This window comes from Pseudopipra pipra, chromosome 1 (genome assembly GCF_036250125.1).
Source record: "Pseudopipra pipra isolate bDixPip1 chromosome 1, bDixPip1.hap1, whole genome shotgun sequence".
Taxonomy (NCBI): domain Eukaryota; kingdom Metazoa; phylum Chordata; class Aves; order Passeriformes; family Pipridae; genus Pseudopipra; species Pseudopipra pipra.
The window spans coordinates 22,173,472-22,196,014 of record NC_087549.1 but is presented as its reverse complement, the minus strand read 5'-3'; the positions used below and the strand labels follow the sequence as shown (position 1 = coordinate 22,196,014).

The window sequence follows — 22,543 nt, the reverse complement described above, 5'->3', positions numbered from 1 at the left end:
TTCTTCCTTCCTTCCAGGTACACACCATAGTCTCTGTTCAGAGCATGCACAGGGCATACTGAGCAAGATGGTATAAATGTTTTTTATTGGTAGATTGTATAATGTATGTTGGGGTAGGATGATAGGCCTCTTTTTGTTCCAAATCCCAATTTTATCTGGGCACAATTCCCCGTTTGTGAAAAAAATATGGTTTTAGTTATTTTCTGTCATGGCTCCCAGAGGCCTCTAAGCATGGGTACTTATAAATAAAAACATATTATTGTTTCTTATTTTGTCCTTGAGCGGGGAAACAAAAGGCAGAAGGAAACAAAACATGAAACTAAACACAACAGCAATTAAATAAAAAGTTTGTCACAAATATTTTGTGTCTCTAGGAAGGAAATGAAATCCCTCTTCCCTAGTTGACGAAGTTTATTTCTCCAAGATTCTTGCTTGCAATGTTCTATTATTCAGAAGTATCAAAGAGCACTTTCAAGCTACTTGTTCTGATTTTTTATAATCAAATCACACAAATATCTAGAAAGTGCCTACTTTGCCTATAAAGGTACACTATAAAGGTAACAGCAAACAATCTCCAAAGTCGAGTACAAAGAAGCACAAAGCCTGCCTCTCAGGGACAACAAGGATTTTTATGTCCCTTCCTACTAACATTTATTTAGGACCCTTGTTACTCCTCCCGTTTCAGCCAACAGCATGACAGTCACAGAACCAAAGGACCAGCTATGGTGGACATGACTTATATTTATTTTTAGTTGAGAGATGTGAAGGTCCTGTTCCTGAATTATTTCTAGTTTTTAATGTAAAAAATGCAAATAAGAGGTGCCTAATGCAAAATACAAGAAATTCTAGCAAGTAAGTGCTGAAACCAAACTTGCTGCCTGATAGCTGAATGATGAAACCATCACTTCCCATTAGGCTACTTCCAGTTTGCTGGCTTTGCTTTGCTGGAGTTATGGGGCTCTAGACAGTCATCTATGGGAGAAGAGGGAGGGGAAGAAAACCCGCTGTCCCAAAAATTATATATTCTTGTTTGACAAGAAGGGAGAATGGGATTAAGAAATATACTGGCAAATGTCAAGGTGTAAAAAGGTAATTCCCTTTCTAGTTACAGATTATAACTGGAATCAATTCAGAATTGAAAATAACTGCAGTTTAAAAGCAATGTCTCCAGCAACATAGCAGACAAACAGGACACAGATAAGAGACTGCAGTGCAAAACTAATGACACTTTTTTGATCTGTTTGGCACAGTGACAGGTATTTTCTCTCAGCATATATAAATACTACATGGATAGTGTAGTGCAATTTGGTACCCTACTTATATAGAACTTACTTATGAAGCCTGAAGTGATTTATCAAGCACCACAGAAACTGTACTAAACCTTAATTCATGATACTTCCACCCTAAGAATTACTTTACTCCAAATTTGTTGGTACTATCTTTCCCTTTTTTTTTTTAATCACTCATCTTTCCCTCAGCTTGTGGAAACTGATGGGTTTGAGATCACTTGTATTAACCCTCCATCAGGCACAAGGTCTAACAGGCAAATATTCTGTTTCAGCATGAAAACAAACTAAAGCACATACTGAGTCTTTTCATTAGGTGAATCATCATACTTAAACTAATTACTAATCAAGAGGCATGTGTGCTATCTTATTGCTGAGAACACTAAGGAAAAACAAAAGAAAAACCAAAACAAAACCACATAAAACCTAAACAAACAAAATCAACGAAACCTCTTTTTCTTTCAAACTTGCTGTACACTAAAACAAAATAAAATCCTGCTTTGCACTTCCAACTAATTTTGCACAAATCACATCAGGTGTCTATATGCAAACACAAATGCAGCTTTATGTTTGCTATAAGACATTCTACAAAGTTCTTTATTTGGCACTGATTTTCACTCTTGAGGCATTACCTTACTATATTACACACACAAACACAACTCCCCACCCCCCCAGACAATAGCCTGGAGTTAAACATTTCATTGTGCCTCATAAATTCAGGCAGCTACAGCGTGAGTTAGATTCATCTATTGATGCTGCCCATTCAAGCAAATAATTCTATTAAATTCAGCGGGCCTCAATCTGCAGTAGTCCTCAACCAAATAATGACCACATCAGCACATAAGTATTTATGAATATTTCAGTATAAGTTATAATTTTATACATAAAAACATTTACAATTTTTTTTATTCTGTTACGTACTCCCTCACAGGTCACCAAGTCAATTAGAACTTTTTACCTAGGTTTCAACAATCTTTTGATCATTGACTTAAACCAAGGATTATTAAATTACATTCCAACAAATGTCTGAATAATAACTCACTTATAAAATACAAATTTGCTAATTGATCACGACTTACAAAACCATTTTGCAGCAAGATATATTACTGATTGCTGACCCCATGGAGAGTCACGATGTGTTCCCGGGACCACTGGCATTGAAACAGCAGCCTCTCAATCACATCACTTCAGTTTAGCTCCAAGGAACTGGTCCAAATGGGGGACCAGAGACAAAAAGCAAGACACAAACAGTAAAAGGGACAATTCACAGAAGGCCAATTTGATAGCCCTCCAGAGAAAGGGGCAAACTATAGAGAGTGCTTAGAAACACAAATACACCTCTCCCGCTGTTTTAACCACAGAACTTTACACTTAAAAGCCACTGAGGATACAATATTGTTGTGCAGCATGAGAAAACATATGACATTATTAGAAGAAAGCAAATTGACAACATACGTTTCATGGTCCCATCTTCCTCTTCATCATCATCGCTATTTATCACCATGGTCCCCAGGTCTGATTCTAACATAGTGCTGTTGTGTTCAATCATTGTCTGGGCGCCTTCACTCATCGTACTTGTGGCTCTCATGGTACCAGCACTCTCTGAGTTGGTCTTTACCATAGTGTGAGAGTCCAACTCATCTTCATCCTACAGAGAAACGTTTGCCAGAATGCAGAAGATCATTTAAAATAAAGAAGTTAACATGCAATCACTTAGATCCTTATTGATTAGTTTTATATCTTTAGGTGACCTAGTTGTACTGCTAGACTTTCAGGTTTAAAGCTTTAAAGGAAATAACAAAAAAAAAAAAGTTCCACAAAAAGGAAAAATAAAAACTTTCTTCTTCCTCCCAGATGCATGACAGGGTGAGTATAACGTGGTCCACACACCCACTTTGCATCAGCATCCAGTTCTAAGTATCTCTGTGATTTTCATGACCCATTTTACCTCTCTGGGTTCCAAAAATCAGTACCACAATTTACAGAAAGCTATTTGGTTGTTTTACAGGGGACTGTCATAAGGATTTGTGCTGACCACCCTTAACTAAGTATCATGCCCAGCATCTGACATTACACACAGTGGCCAGATGACAGGATCTTGTTCAATTTAGCGATTAAACAATCCTCTGAGTTTCTGAAGTCCTCCTCAGAAACAGAAAATCAACTAGACTTACTGCAAGTATTCAGTTCCCTTTTAAAATCTCTATTACAAGAGTGAGTAAATAACTTATTAATACTATGTATGAAAATACCTGTCCAACACATACTTACCCACTAAGTGGGTGGGTAGATAATACCATGAAGATACATGGTAGCATCTTGAACTGGGAACAGTAATGGCCCAGGCACGTGAAACAGAACTAATGACAAGCCAGTTAATGATACATAAAATTCATGTGTTTTGAAAACACTAAGGGAAAATCCCACCGCTTTCCAAAATCAGATTTTATACACACATCACAGCATTTCAGGAGTAACGTGATGCACTGTGACTATTGCTATATGAGTAACATCTATTACTCAAGGAAAAAAAAATTTAGACATTCTCCTTTGTTGATTACATGTAAGAAATAACACACATCACTGTTACTCTATGTCAAAATTATTCTATGTCAAATGGTTAAATTTTAAATACAAATGCTACTTCCACCAGTTTTATAACCATATATGCATGCATTTCCTCTATTGTGTCAAAACTTCAAGTTCCTTTTCAAATGAACTCTATCCCTGATTAGCAAAATATTTTCGCTACATAGCTTGAAAGACTATTGGATAACACTGTGGGGTTTTTTAATTTGCCCATTACAAACAACATGCTTGTTGCAACATAGATTCATAAAATTGTTTAGGTTGGAAAAGAAAAATTCCCCCTTTTCCTAAATCTTTGTGTTGCTTCATAGATTTTAAATTTTTAACTATGAAGAGATTTATAAGGGCATGGGTTGGGGGGAGACAGAAGAATTAAACCCAAGACTCAAATGCCTGCAAGGTCTGGCACTTTCTATTTCTCACTGAACTCCTTCTTTTCCTTTCTCCTTATTCCCCGACACGGCAGACAACTTGCCTCTCGTATAGGCACATAAACACAAGCAGCTCCATTGCCAGACAACCTGTTTCACTAAGGGTTGATCTAAGCAGACACAGTGAACTGTAGTGAGCAGTAATACCAATACATCAGCTCCTGAAATTTATTCTATTACATCTCAACTAGAAGACACAAAAATAGATTTAATTTTGATTCAGACAATCTGGCTAACAGCATACCATAATGAAACCAGGATACAGACCTACAAAAAAAAATTCCAAACATCAAAAGACTCATAATTTTCCAGACTATAATTTGTTAAAATCTTGAAGTTCTTCATTTGCATTCTTTCTGGTTTTTTTTTTAGTTGCATGCTATTTAGTACCCTATCCTTAAAAAAAATTACGATATCCCCAAAGATACAGTTAGCTTACAGCTACAGCACTTGCCAACTGTACCAGTTAAAAAGAATATTTTGGTACTGCTCCTCCTGGTGGTAACTTTAATTGTCTTTACTTCCCCGCACCAAATGTTCTTGTTAACCCGTGTTTTCTGTGAATTATATTTTTCTCCTTCTAAAAAGGGTACTCAGAAAATAAAGCAGTTTGGGGTTGCATTTTAAAAGTGCCGGAACACTTAAGCTACTGTTTCCAAGTGCTTCTTTCAGTAGTGCAATACAATGCAAAACTGACTCACTACATACTGCTGTTTCTCCTATTAAGCACTACAAATGTGGCATCTCTAACATACAGGTAGGCAAATCTCTGAGTTTAAGGTATAGTGACACTCGATTTGCAGATTTGCTTGACTAAAATTAATATCCATTTGCAGTGCATATGGTCCTAAGCCTATCTAAACTGAAATCAGAAATTAAGCAAACATTTTCCTGAAGCTCAAAAGTTTCATTTTAGAAGTAAGTGGGGAAAAATAGCAATGGCTAACAATATGAACAGGTATGAAATGCAGTCCTAAGTGACCATTTTCATAACTTCTGATTCATTAAAAAAAATTGATCTTTTATTTCTTCAGTCAAATCAAGTATCTTGACTTGTTTCAAAGAATAGCATTTGTTTTCCAGTCTAAGAGTGTCAAAAGCCTTCACCTCACTCTTGTCTCTCAGCATAGAGAAGAGTTATCTCTTAGTACCTGAAGACTAAGGATCACAAAAGGCCTCCTCAGTACTAACAGAACAGTTGTTCTATTAGAACAACTGAAGGGAAGAACACAACAATTTTGATGAATGGTGTTTTCCCTAGTTCAGGAATGATGTACTGAGACAGAACAATATAAAACTTTTTTGTGTCCTGGGCATGTTCCAGAATAATTAATTTTGTGGGTTAGCACAGACTTTTCCCATAAATGTCCTTCCAGTATTTCTCACAAATATGATATTTAGCTAATATGGCAATAGATTATACTGCATCTGAAAAAGTAACTTTATAAAAATATCCAGTGGATCCAAGTTATGGAAGTGCATATTTATATGAGAGATGAAAGTGATTCCTTCATACAAATTCTGACTCATGCTTTACAGTTCATAAATATTGAAGGAGAACTTCTGATCTGTTGTTAAAGAAAGGTAAACTCCCTGATTAAATAAAAACAAACAATCTCAATTTTAACCAGAAAAAAAAAATAAGGTATTAGAGATGAAATGTCGTGTTCTCACACTGTTTATGAAAACAGATCCAAGAATCAAACAATAAAAACAGCTAACTCTGGAATTAAACTGCCTGCTGTTCTCCTGTGTACAAGTAATGAGCACCAAGCTTGTATATGGGAGGGTTTCCATTACACCACTATACAGCAACAGAAGGCACACATGAGCAAGAACTCTAAAATCTCTTGAAATGCTACAAAAATTACAAGAAACTACAGAAAACACTCCCAGTATCCTGTAACTCTATAGGACTAACTCTCTGGATATTCCTATTTAGCAAAAATGTTATAATTAACAAAACCAACCTTTGAAGCACAAAATTGCAATCATAGAGATTTGATTATCAGAATATAAAATTCAGAAAGACTTCAGCAGAAACCACACTCAAGACCCCACAATATATTTGTAAAATAAAAGATCTCATCATCACACAAGAAGTTTTCTCAGAGAAATTGGCCTTGCACATCATACCCAAGTCTACATCATGATGGAAGTGAACGAGCCAAGGTGATAAAGATTAATGGATTTTTCTGTTGCATTTTGAACACTGATAGGAAAAAAAGGGATAAAGATGGATAAAGAAAAAACTAAACGAGAAGGAAATATGGCAGTAATTTGCCTTTAAAATCTCTCGCCCTAAGTTTGGCATGTAAAAAGAACACAAGAGGGCAGCAAAGACGGCCAACTCGGCTGCAAGGCATTAAAAGAAGATTTACACACTGGCAAAATTTAGTATCCTGTAAAATAATTTCATTTACTATTAACACCTCATCATCACCTTTGAAAAACGTGGCTGTAGTCACAGCTATCTTTTTTTAAAGCACTGTAGTAGCTACATAAACACATAATATAATTTGGTCAAGCACAAGGATTTTGTAAAGCTCCTGACACATACAAAGCCAAACTCCAACGTGAGCACACAAAGCTTAGATGCATCAGTAAAACAGGTAAAAACTTAACTTTCAGCCTACAGTCAAATCCCATCAAATTCAATAGACATATGACACAAAACAGCAGTTAAGCTTTTTTTTTAATCTGACTGATACCCTGAGTATCAATGACTTGCCACTCATTCTTACCTCCCTATGTGTACTCTTCCTATAACAGGTTTCTCGCTCTGCACTGCCATGGATTTTAATAATATGCTTTATCTTACTCAACAAAGCCATCTTTACCTATTTCTAACTTTGAGACACTTAAAGGACTGCAATCAAATTTAATTAATACATATGTCAAGTGTTCTTTGGCTTAAAGGAAAAATGCTACAAGCCCAGAGTTTTGACACTGCCATGCAAAGTTACACATATATACAGACAGATACACACCTATATCATATACAGATTTGAACACATGAAGGAAGCATGAAAGCAAATATAAAAACCTTCAGAAAAATATGGCATGGTGTATAAGCTTTAAGATATGGAATAACTCATGATTCACTAGTTCCTTTAATACAGCTACATAAATATTGTTAAAATATGAAGGAATAATTACAGCAATTATTTCTTAAGGTCTCAAAATACAGATGCCAACTTTTCATAATTAATATTGGATTAACCAAATAAACTTTTGTATGAATGAGTAAATAATCCTACATATAGGAACGAGTGATTATCAATGGCTGGCTTGGTGTTGATAGTTGTCAAGCACTCAGTGTCCAAGAAAAAACAAAGGATTACTAAAGTAGTAAGTCCTTGTTTTAATATTCTAAAAGAATTAAGCATTTCTCACATAATACAGACATTAAAATGTAAAAGAAAATATACAGAGAGCTGCTTGTTAGCTCATTCCTTTAAAGATCCACAGAAACAAATATTTAGATATGTTTTCTGTGAGCTGCCAGGCAACGAGTTACTTTACATTCCCATAATACAGCTGCCCAGCCTCAGCATCCAACTCACATCACACTTCAGAAAATGCAGGAAAGAAGAGATTGGCCATGTTTAGTAATGCCTAAACTAACATTTAAACTTTGATATTGGGATTAACCTTCTGCAGAACACACCAATTGCAATTCTTGCTTAATTAAAAAAATCTGTACAACTACTTCAGCAGTTATCAAAACATGTCAGTTTGTCAGAAGGCATTCTCATCACACAAGCAGCTCTTGTAACAAGCATAAAATCAATTCTGAGTACATTATTTGTAATGATATTGTACCTCTCTGGAAGGATACAGACATGAAGACCGTATCCATTTATTTACAGCCAGATAGTATGAAGTTTTGAACAGCAAAAAATATTTACATTACAATTGGCAACTTCACATGCTGTAAAATGTTCACAGACGGTGGTAAAAAAGAAAAATAAGAATCAGCTTTGGGGATGTGACTCTTCCTCACTTGAAAGAAAACAACCTGAATCAACCCTAAAAATTAAGTATATTATTGTGAAATTTTTGCATCTGATTAATTCTCCAAAACCACCCAACTCCTCTTGGAGTTATGCGAGTTACTTTAAACTTGAGTGCCCATTACTATACAATATATGGCTTTAAGAAGGAATTAAAGCTAAAAAATCTTATTCAAATGTAACTGTTAAGGTTAAACCTGGTTTCCTAATGTAAGAAACTTCATAGTTATAACATTTTATACCTTTCTTTTTAATGGGTCCCAAATCATGTACCAGTGAGCAATGAGCAGAACTGCTCACGCTTTACCATAGGAAATTCTTTGGGGGGTTAGATCAATAAATTTAATAAATTCAAGTCCCCGACAGGTTAGCTGAAGCCATTCTTTTTCAATAGTATATTAATGCAATTCACTGCTGATGAGAGATCTTTAACATTAATAGACTCTGCTTAACACTAACATCAATACTTGCTCTTGCTTTTAGGTGTTAAATATGCATTTCTCCAAGTTTGAGTCTGCCTTTGCAATTCTATGACGAGGACTTCACAGAGATATCAATGGGAAAAAAATCCATTTTTGAGGTGTTATTTTCCAAAATTTATGTGCTGGGTGGCTAATACGTTCCAACTGAACAGTGACTCCAATTCCATACAAAATCTGAAAATACTACTACACAAGGTAATTCAGGGACTGTCATTAGCTCTTTCTAGGACTGCTGCCATCACTACAGGCTTATCAAAATGCATATTATCATTTGAACTGCATAACTGTGTAGTCATGCAAACTACACACAAGCAGCCCTGTATTTCTTCAGGGTTCTGTGAAACTGATTCAGAAGAAGGACGAATGTGCAATGGTTATTTATCTTTATACTTGAATGATGGACTGCTGACTTGATCCACTACCAAACTGTACACCAAGTATACCAAGCTGGCACTCATATTAGCTGCCTTACCTTTCCAGAAAGGAAAGAATAAACACTCAGAAGCCCAGAAAGAACTGGTTTGCTCTTTTTCTGTCAGTTCCACAAACAAGTTCCAAATTAAATGAAAGACACAATCTTTGTGCTTATTTTCAAATCATGTATTATTTCCAATTGAAGTAGAGGCCCTGGGGGAATTGATTTTTTGTTTTTCTAAAATTACAAACTGAGATTAGATTCCAGTTACTTCAGGTTTCACTCACATCTAAATGTTGCTCAGGAGTTTTCTACTATTCAGTACATGATCAACATGCATTCAAGAAACACATTACAGAAAACTTCTCTGGTTAAAAAGAAAATGGTAACAGTTTCAAGAAATCACAGAATGGCTTGGATTGGAAGGGACCTTAAAGATCATGTAGTTCCAAGCCCCCTGCCACGGGCAGGGACATCTTCCACTAGACCAGGCTGCTCAAAGTCCCATCCAACCTGGCCTACCATTCTTGTAGGCCCTCCATGGGTACTGGTACAAGTTTATGCTGCTGTTTTTTAGTTTGGCTGCTTTTGCACATTTAGCTGATCAAACCTTCAGTGACAGCAGCTGGACAAGATTCTGGTGTCATCTCTCAATTGAATCTGCAATTTCTTACAACAGTGTACTGCATTGGAACTCAGTTGCAAGACACAGGAAGTCTGTATTACAATCAAACAATTACTAAAACCAGTCCAAAACAAGATTTGTTCTGCACTGTGACACACAAAAGCTATTCACAGGTCACTCCCAAACATGGAGTTTTGACAAACTGTATTTGTCAACTAGGAAATCCCTCCTCCTCACCTCACCATTAGTATTCTTTGTTTCAGTCACTTGTACCCTCACCTTTTGTACTAAAACTAAGTATTTCCATATACTACAACTGCTCTTATTTTTAAGAGCAAATCAAACTTTTAGAGAGAAACATGCAGCAAACAAAAGACCACACTGACTGCTGGAGATATAAAACACTCCACAGAATCTGCACGAAAAGTATTTCTATATATAGATCATCACATAGCACTCTGTAACAAGGATTCTACAATTTGCTATAGGGCAAACTGCATTACTGCACTGCTCTTTTCTGTTTGCTCAAAGCTGTAAGTTTTCTACTAACATTCCAGTCTCCATCTTCTCCGTGTGCTATTTCCTGAATGACCTTGGTTCTCATTGTATGTGTGTAATACACTTCTTTGAAGCACATACCGCTGCATTGCACAAGGCTGCCCTGAAATAAACCATGTAGGAAGAGTAATAATGCCAGGAACACGGACTTATTCCTAACATTGCCAAACAATTCTAAATGCAACCTACATATCACACGACCTGCTCCTCTCCTCAAACATATGCTGACAACTGAAGAATGAAATTCTCTCAGCATTTTCACATCATAGGCGCAACTTGATTCAAACCACATCACAATTGCTACTTGCTGTGTGTTGTGACTAACTACTCTGCGCATTAGACTTTAAAAAAAAACAAACAAAAACCCAAAACAAACAAAACCAACCTCCAAAAAACCAAAAGAACACACAAACAAAGGAAAAAACCACACGTGCCCTGAAGTAAAAACTAAACCACTTGTCTAGAAGTCCACCTGTGAAAGTGGAACCTTAAGAGTTTTTGGGTTTTTTTTAATGTTAGCTTGAACAGTTGAAGTTTGACATGGTTTCTTTTCTCACTCCCCAAAAAAAACTTTTTACTAGGACATCTCATGGAATAGTGCTGAAAGCTGGCTCATATGGCATCACTCACAGCAGGAGCATTACTTATAATTAAGAGTGGAATACTCAGAATTTGTAGGCTTAAAACCACATAGAAAACTGGTAAAGAAAAGTATTTGAACACAACTACAGGAAGTAGAGGAAAAACAGCAACTAATCTGTAAAGTACAGATAGTTACAGGAAAACAGGTACACACCGAATTTTCTTCCTCCTCTTCTAGTTCTCTCTGCTGTTCCTCATGTCGCTTTGCCTTTATCTCCATAGCTTCAGTTATCAGGTCCCTTAAAATTGAAACTGGCTTAGCATTCTTAATAAATGTATGCTAGGGAAAAAAAAATCATTAAAATATGTAATATGATTACAGTAGTTGTGAGTACCATTCAACACCACAGACTTCAGTGATAAACAGTAACGTACTTTACACAATAATTAAAATTTATACAAACACAACATACAATATATTTTAGCTATTTCATAACTAAAATTTTACTTTAACTATTTTTAATTACTGCAAGACTTGGGAAATACAATAATTTAACAAACGTTTTATAACTTAGGATACAATTTTTTAAGGGAAATGTGCAGTAAATAGTAAATAGATGGAATGGTGATGATCTCACACAGAAAGGTTTTCAGATATTCTGTTACAGAATTTAATTAATCTTAACAAACAGCATAAATTAGTGGCTCTAAGCAGAGCAACTACGGCTGCTCACTTAAATAAACCTACACTTTATATGTCATAAAATATTTCTTGATCTACAACGCTGAAATGTGGAACCTTACTTTTAGTAGGAAGATTAATTTTTAATTCAAAGCCATTTAAAACAATCACTTCTTCCTTCAAGACAACATGTGCATGATGCCATTTACATTCATTTTGCTGTCTAATAAACATCTGCTGTTAGAAAAAAATCTGATTTCATATCATTATATGCAAATACAATTTAGGCAAAACATAACTAAGCACCTCAGAAATATATCATTAAGTATCAAAAATTTATTTCATGAAGAACAGAACTGATGAAGCCTTGTATCCTGTACCTACTATCTCTCATCTCCCTTGATTTATTAATTCAGTTACTCTCCTTTTATTCCATGACCTTTCCCTACAAACAGTACTTCCAATCCCACTCACTCATACAGCACCTCCAGCTCCATCACACATGCTCCAAACTCCAGCTGTGGAAAAAGGCAACACGTACTTGTGATGCACATAACATTCAGTTTTCTAGTCAGTATGTGGAAAGAAACTGCACATTGAAGCTTTTTTTCATTTGTTCCTCCTTAGTTGCACACATTAATGCAAATCTCTTCTATCCAACTGCTGGTATTAAGCTAACTAAATGAACTTCAAATCTTGAAGGTCTCAAGTACTGATTCATACATCACACAGAAATCTATCAATTTTACTTACCTGTCCACCTTTTGGTGTTTTGCAGTGTATAAAATTAAATATTCATAACATGACTTATGAATTTGATGGATATATTACCAAAAAATACTTTGCAAAATTTTTATGTTCATCTTTGTTAGTGGAGTTCACTGGAATTTAAATTTTAAAAGCTGCTATTGCTAGGTCAACCCAGAATAAATCTAGCATGAGAGCCTTACAGCAAGAAAAAGCCTGGCATATTGTGCCTTGGCTCCAAAGGTCCACACTGCCAACTGTGTCTCACATTTAAAAGTGCCCACCTGGTATAACTCAGCTCAAACCCAAACTCATTATACTGTCCATTTGCATCAGACCCTTCTAGGACACAGAGCAACCTGTCTGCTTGATTTGACATGACCAGAAGGAAAGATTAAACATACTCCATGGGTGGTCCACACAGAGGGTAACTTGGGCTCAATTCTTTTACTTAACACTTGTCTAAATTCTGAGATCTATTGAGGGCCTCTAAACACAAAGCAAGGGTCCAATTTTAATAGCAAGGATCAGCCCTAAACTATATGAAGAGCAAAGAATTTTTAGAAGCAGCAAAGAAGAAATAACATGGGGGTAGAGATACAGGAGCTGACAGTGAAAAGACCACAAAGTGGAAAAGAAATAAGGTATGATAACAGTTAAAATAAAATTTGCCCTTAGAAATTTTCAGAACAGTTCTGGTTTGAGGGGAAAAAAAAGCCATAAAATCTGCCTTTCCTCAGTAACTTAAATACTGACCTGTAGCAGCTGGGTTGCTGTAGCTCTTTGTTCAGGATTTTTCACTAAGCATTTCTTCACAAAATCAGTGAATTCATCAGACCAGAGTTCTGGCTTCCGGAAGGTTGGAGGGGGATTTGTAGGAATCATAAAAATAGCCTAGATAAAAATCAAACAATAGCAAGTTTAAACAAAACACATCATCGAAGCCAAGAAAAAAAACCTGCTTTATCCACCTTTCTTATCAGGTTAAGAATCTGGAAGACAAATTTTAAGTAAGCGAGGATTTCCACTCAGATCAAGATTCGGGAAGTAAATCCATCTGCTACTAATGTAGCTACTTCCCATTAGATTTTCTCTATTTAAATGGTACCCTATTGAGCACAAGACTCATTATTTAATCTATTGCTATTCATCAATCTCAAGAGATTATTATATTCTTTCAGAAATTCTTAGTAGAAATGACAGCACTGCTTGTTTAAACAAACACATATGAACTTGCTGTGAAAAGCCAAGCTCACCTTCTCTCTTAACTGCATCTAGTTTTATATGAGAATTGCTTAGAACATTTGAGAAGATTATTACTTCCTTTTGCATTCATAATTCATCAGATGAAGTTTTAAAACTTGCTTTCCAAGTAACATTTAGAAATATATGCTAAAATACCTAAAACAACACTAAAAAATTACAAAAATAATGAAGTAACTTGTCTGCTAGCACTAGGAATTTACATGAAATTGAAAAGGAAACATTTTACCTACACAAAAGAAATTTCTTCTGTCGAGAACCATATGCACACACATCTTTCAACTAGGAAAAAACATTTATGCTATATAAAAAAAAATTTTGTCCTACTTAAGATTATGTATATATTGTTCATTTTCTATATGATTCTTTCCGTGTTTTCCTCTAATTATAAATTTACACTTGTAAGTGAAAAAAAAAGCCATACAACTCTGACAGACTACTGTAAAACAAGGAAAAACTTTGAACTTCTGTCTGTAATACCTCAAATGCATTCAGTATCATCACTTCAGACTTACACATAGCAGCAACACACTATTCAGAGCTAGGTCTATTGATGCAAACAATAAGCTATTATTTTCTTCTAAACCCAGGTTCCATTCAACCACATTTTCCAAAGTCACAGAGAGTAAAAGTTCTTCATTTGTTTTTCTACAAGCATATGCAGAAATACATACTCAGAAAAGGGGGAAAAATTGAAATGGGAGATTATGCACACTTTTAACATAGTAGAGGCACCAGAAGCTTCAGCCTGTGTTTGAAACACAGGGAAAAGGCAGAGGGAACTTCATGAGATTTTATCTATAACTTCTTAAGAAGTCTGACTGGCCCTGAAAACTGGCTGAACTCATTCAAACCCTCATTCAAAAATTCTTCTCATATCCCAAAGGAAAATAGAGTCCATGCAAAATGATGCAAAAACTTATGTTTACCATAATCTTAATGAAAAATTAATTCATTACTGAATAGTTGCTTTAATTCAAACGCTTAAATGTTTACAAAACTCATTTCATTATCTGCCTAACCCAAAAATCACAAGAAAAGACCTGGCTATTTTGAGTAATTAAGATGCATGCTACAATAGCTTTATATTTTCAGAGGCAGCCATGCCAAACTACTGTATGGACTCAGAGAGGAAATGCAGCACTCGGTAATTGGCCTTATCTACTTCACTTACGATGCAAGATTGTCAGTACAAGTAAAGTGCTTCTGGCGTAAAGCTGTGGCTAACAAACTCAGCTGTTTCTGCCCTTGAAATTAATGATTTCTTCTGAACTTTGAACTGATGACTATTGATCTTATCTTCAGCTACTCTTAACAGCTCACTCTGCAGTAGCTATTGAAAACACAGCTGTAACAGAAGACTAGGAACTTCTGTTTATCTGGTGTCAAAATGTGTACCTCCTATTTGATAAAAAACACTGACCTATCTTCCACAGGTAAGCAAAGCTTAGTTACAGAGTCCTACTCGGCTCCACAGTTCTAGGAAAAATGTTTGCCTTTACCAATTATTTTCATGAACTACACAGCAGTTAAGAACCACAGCAAAGAAGTGACTTTGTAATTCACAAAGGACAATGAGAAAAAAGAGGGAATTCATGAATCATTCTTCTATGGCACACAATAAAATTGACAAAAGGAGATACTCAAGTCTTAGTTAGGGTCCGAAATCCACATTTATACTTTGTACATTCATTGGAAATACCTAATTCAGGAACATGTATATTTATGAAATGCTTAAACTGCAGGTTTTTAAATCTTGCTATGTCACATGAGTTGCTTTAGCTGAAAAAAAAAAAATTAAATGCAGTTTTGTAATACAAGAAAACACATAGAAACTACTTATTCCAAATGTTTAGTCAAACTTGGTAGTTATGTCATGCACTTGCTAGTGTGTACCTCTCCCTCCAGCTCTCAGAGCTGCATTTCATTAAACAGCCTAAAATGCTGGTTTCAGTTCCATCTTCCCTCTCTAACTAAATCATTTTGGCTTCCATATTTCTCTGCATAAAAGTTAAGCTCCCTCTCTCTTTCAAAACAGTCTATGATTCAGCTTTCAACTACTTTGTTTCCTTCCAAGAAGCTTGCAAAGCAATCACTGGAGAATTATAAAGATAGTCCCAAATCTCCAGGAATAAAAACAAAACACTTATCTGACAGGGACTTATTCCTTGTTTTTGCTTCCATTTCTTGTCAAATAGATCTTTTCTATCCTAAAACAACTCTATACTCTTTTAAAATAAAACTATTTCAGTCACTGTTCCATGGGTGTCAGTGTAAGTGGGAAGCCTTGGGTTTTTTCATGCCTCTTTCATCTCACCCTAGATTTTTCCAGTCCCTGTGTTTTCCCAAACTATTACTTGTAGTATTTTTTTGCATCCACTCCACTTGTAATTTTTTCAGAAGTTTCCCACAGCTATTGGTATTAGTTTAGCTCCCACAGTAGGGCTGATGACAGTGCTCACAGAGCCAGTGTTAGGCAACTGTTGCTTAAAAGAAAAACCAAATACAAGCTACCATCCACCCAATTACATGGGCTGAACTGGCAGTAACAACTGCAGGAAATATTAGGACGAAATTGTTAAACAGAGGGGGCAGGCTCTGACATACTATGAAAGAACTGGGGCTAATTCTTTTCTCTCTCCCACCTTCAACACCACCTTCCACACTCCCTTACACTTCTAAGACAGACTGACAAGTCTTACATGAGTAACACATCAAATATACGTCCAAGGCATTAGATTCTATGACTCAGTGTTCAGTTTTAATTATTCAATCATATTTAAAAAAATAAAAAAAAAATCTCTAAGCTGCAAGATGTCAGAACTCAGGCCTGAGGGATCATGGTAACTTAATCAGTGTTTGTCTTCACCTGCCTATAATAAAATAGCCCATTCCAAATTTGTGCTGAACTGGCCCTTCCACCTCTGAATGTTGAGCCCAATTCTACTTTGAATGATCTTTCACACATTGGTCCAAGGCGAATCCTACACTCAGCAGTGAAACCAGAATGCAGGGCAGATCATAATTTACTCATGACAAAAGGTGGGGGGAAGATCATCCAAGGCAGCTTTTAGGGTCACTTCTGAGTTGGACATCAGATAATCCACCACAGTTTCTACCATACCTGTTGCCTGGTAGCACTCACCTGCCCAATCATAGCAGTTACAGTTAAGCTGAATACCACACTAAGGACCAAGTCTTAAATGAGAGCAGAACTGCACAAGTCAGCACAATGTTCTTTTTACTATTCTTAAAGGACTTAGTATTTTAAATTAAGCCCAGGCTAAAAACGGGGCTTTTTCCATGAAGGTTCTTTTACTGACAGTTTTATTGGCGTGAAAATGTAATTATGGTGATGATGATGAATTAGGAAACGCCAAAAGAAAAATGAGACGCTCATATACCACACTTGGAAATTCCTAATCAGAAAATCCTTGCAGCTCATTCTTCCTGTCAGTCAGGGTAATACATTTGTATTCTGCAGTGCCCACGAACACATTAAGTGATCAACAGTAATTTGGTAGAGGTATTACGTCTTTTGGGTTTTAGCTCCTGAATAACTTACCTCTATTGCTTAGTTGAAATTAATTACTCATAATAAAAAGCAGAAAATCAGAAGTATAACTTTTACTGTTATTATTTGCCCAGTATCATGAATGCCACTGAAGGAGATAGCAAAGATTTTTATATTGTGGTATTTTTATAATTTTCAAGCTCCATTGCTGGAATCTACAGACAGAAACTTTATTTTTATAAACAGGGTAAGGATACATGACACCAGTTTGTAACTCCACAGTTTTTGGCACCACAATTATACTACTTAGTTTATCAATCTACTACAGGAAACAAACATCAAAATACATTTAAACTCAGTAACACACTTTCATTGTATGAAAACCTATTTAAGGCTGAGGGAGTTAAATACTGAATACTGTAACATTTTATTGACTTAGAAGTAAAGAATCAGCTACAAAACATTTTTCTCTTCTTCGTGATACATGTCATAGAAATTCCCTCCCTTCATGAACAGCCATCAAAAAGGCTGAAACATCCCTAATTATTCAGGTACACAATTCAGCAGCTGCCTAAAAATTAAACATCAGCATGGAGAAGGGTCAGATACTAGCAGGTTCTACATTGGGTTTGCTTTGTTGAGCATTTTTTCTTGGTGTGGCTTTTTGACGTTTTTTATTTGTTCGGTTGGTTTGGGTTTTTTAATTCAGAACTACAATAGTGTAATAACAAAAGTGAAAAACAAAGTTATTGAACAGCATCTCGTGTTTAAAGTCAAGGAAGTCAGTCTGCTTCAGAGCAGATAATAAATTTCATTGTTAGAAGTACCCTAAAAATCACCAGCTTCCTCCTCCCATCTACAAACAGATGTTGATGAAGATCATCTAGTGTACTTATACCTTTTGTGCAGAACTACAAACAGGTGTGCCAGGTCTGATCCAAGTTGATTCTCACTAGCATTATCTACACAGGACTAAATGCAGGAAGGGATAACTGGAGATTTAGTTCAGAGAGCTTCTGGACAAACAAAAACTGATACAGAATTTTTAAGTCTAATGAGGGAAATCTATGTGAAATTTAACACACAATCCTACTGTGCTCACCTTGATAGTTTTTAGTGGTGACCACTCATTAAATCATGTACACAATACTACATAAGGTAAAAATTACACTTGAGTTATTTTATTATGAAATGACACATATTAACACGATGAGTATTTAAAAAATAAAATAAAACATCATAGAGGGAAAAAAACCCAAATAAAACAAACCATAACTGTTACCAGTGGCTTAACAGCCATTCACTGTCATAAGCTTCCATCTGGAATAATGATCTTTGCTGATCAAAGCAAAGTATGATTCAATTAAGATGTAAAGTAATAAAGTAATAAACACAAAGAAAAGATGCATAATGGAAAGAATAATCACATGATTACAGCAAAGATGAGTTACTGAAAGATAAGCCATTTACGTTGACCTGTATATTTATTATTGCTGGTAAGCTCATAATATTTTGACAGTGTTACAACAGGTCAAGAATGTAAAGATATCAATCTCGAACATTTTGCAATACTAAGTGCAACTGTAAATCTATTGAAAAGAATCAACCCTTTTCTTGTTAGTACCATCATGCAACAGAATGGTGCCTAAAGATTTACCTCTGAATTAGTCTTTTGACTAAAGGTTGGACTCAATGATTCCTATGGGTCCCTTCCAACCTGGCATATTCTTTGATTCTAAAAAATTGTGTTACATTGCAAAAGAATATTAAAGGTAATTTGTTCTGTGACAACAGCTTGAAGAAGTTGGCATTCTAAGGCCATTCAGTTTGGGCTTTTTAAAACTGGTTTTAAACAAGCTTACTTATACAACTGATTTTTCAATCCCACCACATTTAATAGCTTTAAACTTCTACCATATCCTGCACTGGTATACTTAAAAGGCAGAATTTATTGCACTGGCTGCTATCCCATTATCAAGAAAAAGAACAAGTTCCCCCTGCTAACTCAGCTAAAAGGATTATGTCATCTGCATATATGCCTGTTCATTATCAAACCCTTTTGTCAGATAAGTAATAAAAACATTTATTACCACCAATCTTTCCCAGAAATATCACCTCAGCATACTGCTCTTACCAATTTATCCATTGCTTTGCTTCATTTTCCAAAGTTTCTTGACCTCTCATAAGCCATCACTTGTATTATCCAAAGATCTCTGGAAGCTACCCAAGAACTGATTTGATGGAGTTGTACGCAAAGAAACAACTTTGTTATCTGCAGTGACCTTCTTGTGTTGGCTTCTTTCTCTTCCTCTCCCTTAGAGTCCAGCACACCTATCAATGTTTCTCCAGGTTTTCTTCTAAAATATTAAAAAAATTTGGGGAACTCTTCATTACTTTTGCCTGCAGTTTTCTACTATTATCTTGTCCCAATTTTCCATCTTCTACTTTAGAATGGAATAGTTTGAATGTTTCTATCCAGTAGGGCTATTTTGATTTCCTGAACCCAGCTCTTCAACACAAAATATTCCTGAATTCTGCCATTCAACTGAACACTATCCTCTCATTTCCTTTTAGTTCAGAGATGCAACATTCAAGTTCCATTTCATCTGCAAGGTTGTGAAGTCATTGATATCAGTGACGTTTCAATGGAAGACAGAAACCTGATTCTCAAAATTTTCCCTTCCTTCAACTTGGATCACAAGCCTATACAAGAGGGCCTTCCTAAAGTCAGAAGTTATTTCCATGTTTTATTTTTCATTGCTACAATCTCATGAAAGTTTTTTAACTGTTCTTTGGCTTCACCAGGATTTTCTGTTATTTCCTTGGAGGTTTTCTTGGAATGGGAGGCGAGAGTGTTTTAGGTAAGTGAAATTACACCATTTTTCAAGGAAAGGCATTCACTGTAAACAAAAATAATTTCAAGGTACTCAAGATTTTGTACTTAAACTACCCAGGCAGCTAAAGGTTTGGCATTTTTTTTAACCGACATATACAGGAATTTTTAGAGGAAAATACCTAACTTGCAAATAATCCCATATAGCTACTAAACAGAATAAGTACTTAACATTTTATTGAAAGTTCACATCCACAATAATTGCAAGTCTACACATTCACATTTTTAGTGTCCTGGGACATAGAAAAAAAATTAAAACAAAAAATCCTGACAACTAAAAAAATCCAAATGCTACCAGAAAACAAGACAATGGAAGTCAGTAAGTCTTACAAAAATGCAAAAGAGTTTCAAATAGCTGAAAGGAACTGCAGCATTCAGACACCATCTAGGACAGTATTTCCAATAATTTCACTCACCAAAAGGAAAACCTAAGTGAGCTGCAAATTAATTCATTATTATTATTCTGAAAAGTACCTCAATTTCAGCATTGGATGAGCAAGATACATTTAATCAGGAGAAGAAAGAAGAGTGCACACAGTGTGTGTATGTGGGCTTTTAAAATTTTTTTGAGGGAAAGAAATGTTTCTGAGGAGAGGAGTTAAGGTAGAAAAAAAATAAATAGATATTAAACTGTCTTTAGACTGAAAGAACTTGTAGTGGTGTAAACTTCTTGACACAGATTTGGAAAAAAAAGTATTTTAAACTTTGTTGTATAGGAGAAAAATTCCTTTTGATAGTGATGAGCAACATCTCCTCTTTGTGAGGAAACCACCATAACAGTGAGTTGGGAGCCACTTCAGGCCATTAGCCAACTCTGTCCTAACCCTCAGAGAATGTCAACATTTAGGAGTCTCTCAGACCAAATTACACATTAAGATAGATCCTTGCTCAAGAGCTAGGCAATTCACTGACTGAGGGATATTTCCCAGTCACACAGCTGTCCAGGCATCAAAACATGTCTTCATGAACGCTGATACCTCTCTCGGACAGAAGCATCCTGCTATCACTTAATCACTGTGTTATCACCCCTTTCACAGAATCCAAGAGATCAAGAACACAATCTTGAACCTGAACAACTTTTTCTTTTTTTCAGCACTGAACTTTAACAACTAGTTTCTTATCAGTTATCAAGGAAATGGTTCAGAAACTGCACGTTGTATGACCAAATCCAGGGAACACTCTTAAGATTAATTTAGTCGTCTTTCACCATCATTTGTTTACTCCTGATTCAGTACTACCTTGAAAGTTCATAGACATAATGCCTACGGGGTTCTAAGTTTTTACCCAGAATATGAAACTCCAGTAATAGAGCTTACTTTAATAACAGAATATTTTTTCTTCTTCTCACAGTATTTTCTGAGAAAATAAGGCAGTGAGTACCTCCAGAAACATACTAACATTTAATGAGACATGAAGTGGAAAAACTGCATTTGCAATTATATTTACTAGTACAAGAGTCAAGGAGTGAGTAACTTATATTTGTGAGAAAAAGCTGCAGTAAAAATACTGGATATTAAATGTGAAACCTGTCACATAATCACAGTAGTAAGAATAGAAGGCATTCAAGAAATATGTGGTAGTTCTTCATTCAGGGTATGTTAGTCCTCCAGCAGCAGTATTGTGTTCACTTTCAGAGATGTGAACCAACTGAAGCCGGTTCAAAACAGAGCAACTATAATGCTCTAGATATTTAAAAAACACACTGCAGAAAAGACTGAATGAATTAGCATTGCTTAGTCTAAAGAGGAGGTAACTATAGTGAGAAGCATGGTAACAGTCTCCAACATGTTAACTGCCACTTCAAAGAAGGACAAAGTCTATAAAGAAAAGCTAGTGAGTTTAAATTTTAACAATGAATATTCAGGTCACATAGTAGGAAAGCTGCCCATAAACTACCTGAGAAGTTCCAGAACTTGTCATTTTATTATACCAAAAAATATAGACAAATACCGCTTCAGAATTTTATGATCAAAATCTGAGCATGTGTTTCAAAGGTCTTTTCCACCACCACCACCACCTACCCATGTGCCTTGTGCTCATACAAATCATGCAGTTTCAGAAGACATAGTATTTTCCCCATGTTTAACCTGCAAATTCAATGGATGAGTGCATTACACAAAGATGAAATGAAATGAAAATCAAACTTCAGGTGCATCCTCTTCCCAGGCTGCGCTCGCTCTCCCTTGCAACAACTCTCCTGCCTCTGATTCTACATGGATTATATAAGGTCTTATATTTAAAGAGTAATACTTCGAGAGGTTACAGTTTGCACAAAAGAAAGTGGGAATTTCATCTAGACATGTCACAACTCTAGTAGAGTCTTGCTAGAAAAATAATCTGCACGCTGAATTTAAAAATCTAGTAGCTGACAAGTCACTGGGATACCCAAAGGTGACTTTGGCATTAAAAATTAATTAAAAAAATAAAGCTTAAAAAAAAGAAATAAATTATCATGTTGGG

At 35.6% G+C, this 22,543-nt stretch overlaps 1 protein-coding gene across 3 annotated transcripts in view; it reads right to left on the bottom strand.

Annotated features, from left to right (window-relative positions):
• The window catches only part of STK3 (serine/threonine kinase 3), a 124,218-nt gene that overhangs the window by 53,839 nt on the left and 47,836 nt on the right, over positions 1–22,543 (bottom strand). For all 3 annotated transcript variants that reach the window (XM_064648000.1, XM_064647992.1, XM_064648009.1), the window contains 3 exons: positions 13,170–13,307; positions 11,199–11,324; positions 2,742–2,934 (listed from right to left, as the gene is read on the bottom strand). In XM_064648000.1, the coding sequence (XP_064504070.1) occupies positions 2,742–2,934; positions 11,199–11,324; positions 13,170–13,307 (457 nt within the window). The remainder of the gene's footprint in view (positions 1–2,741; positions 2,935–11,198; positions 11,325–13,169; positions 13,308–22,543) is intronic.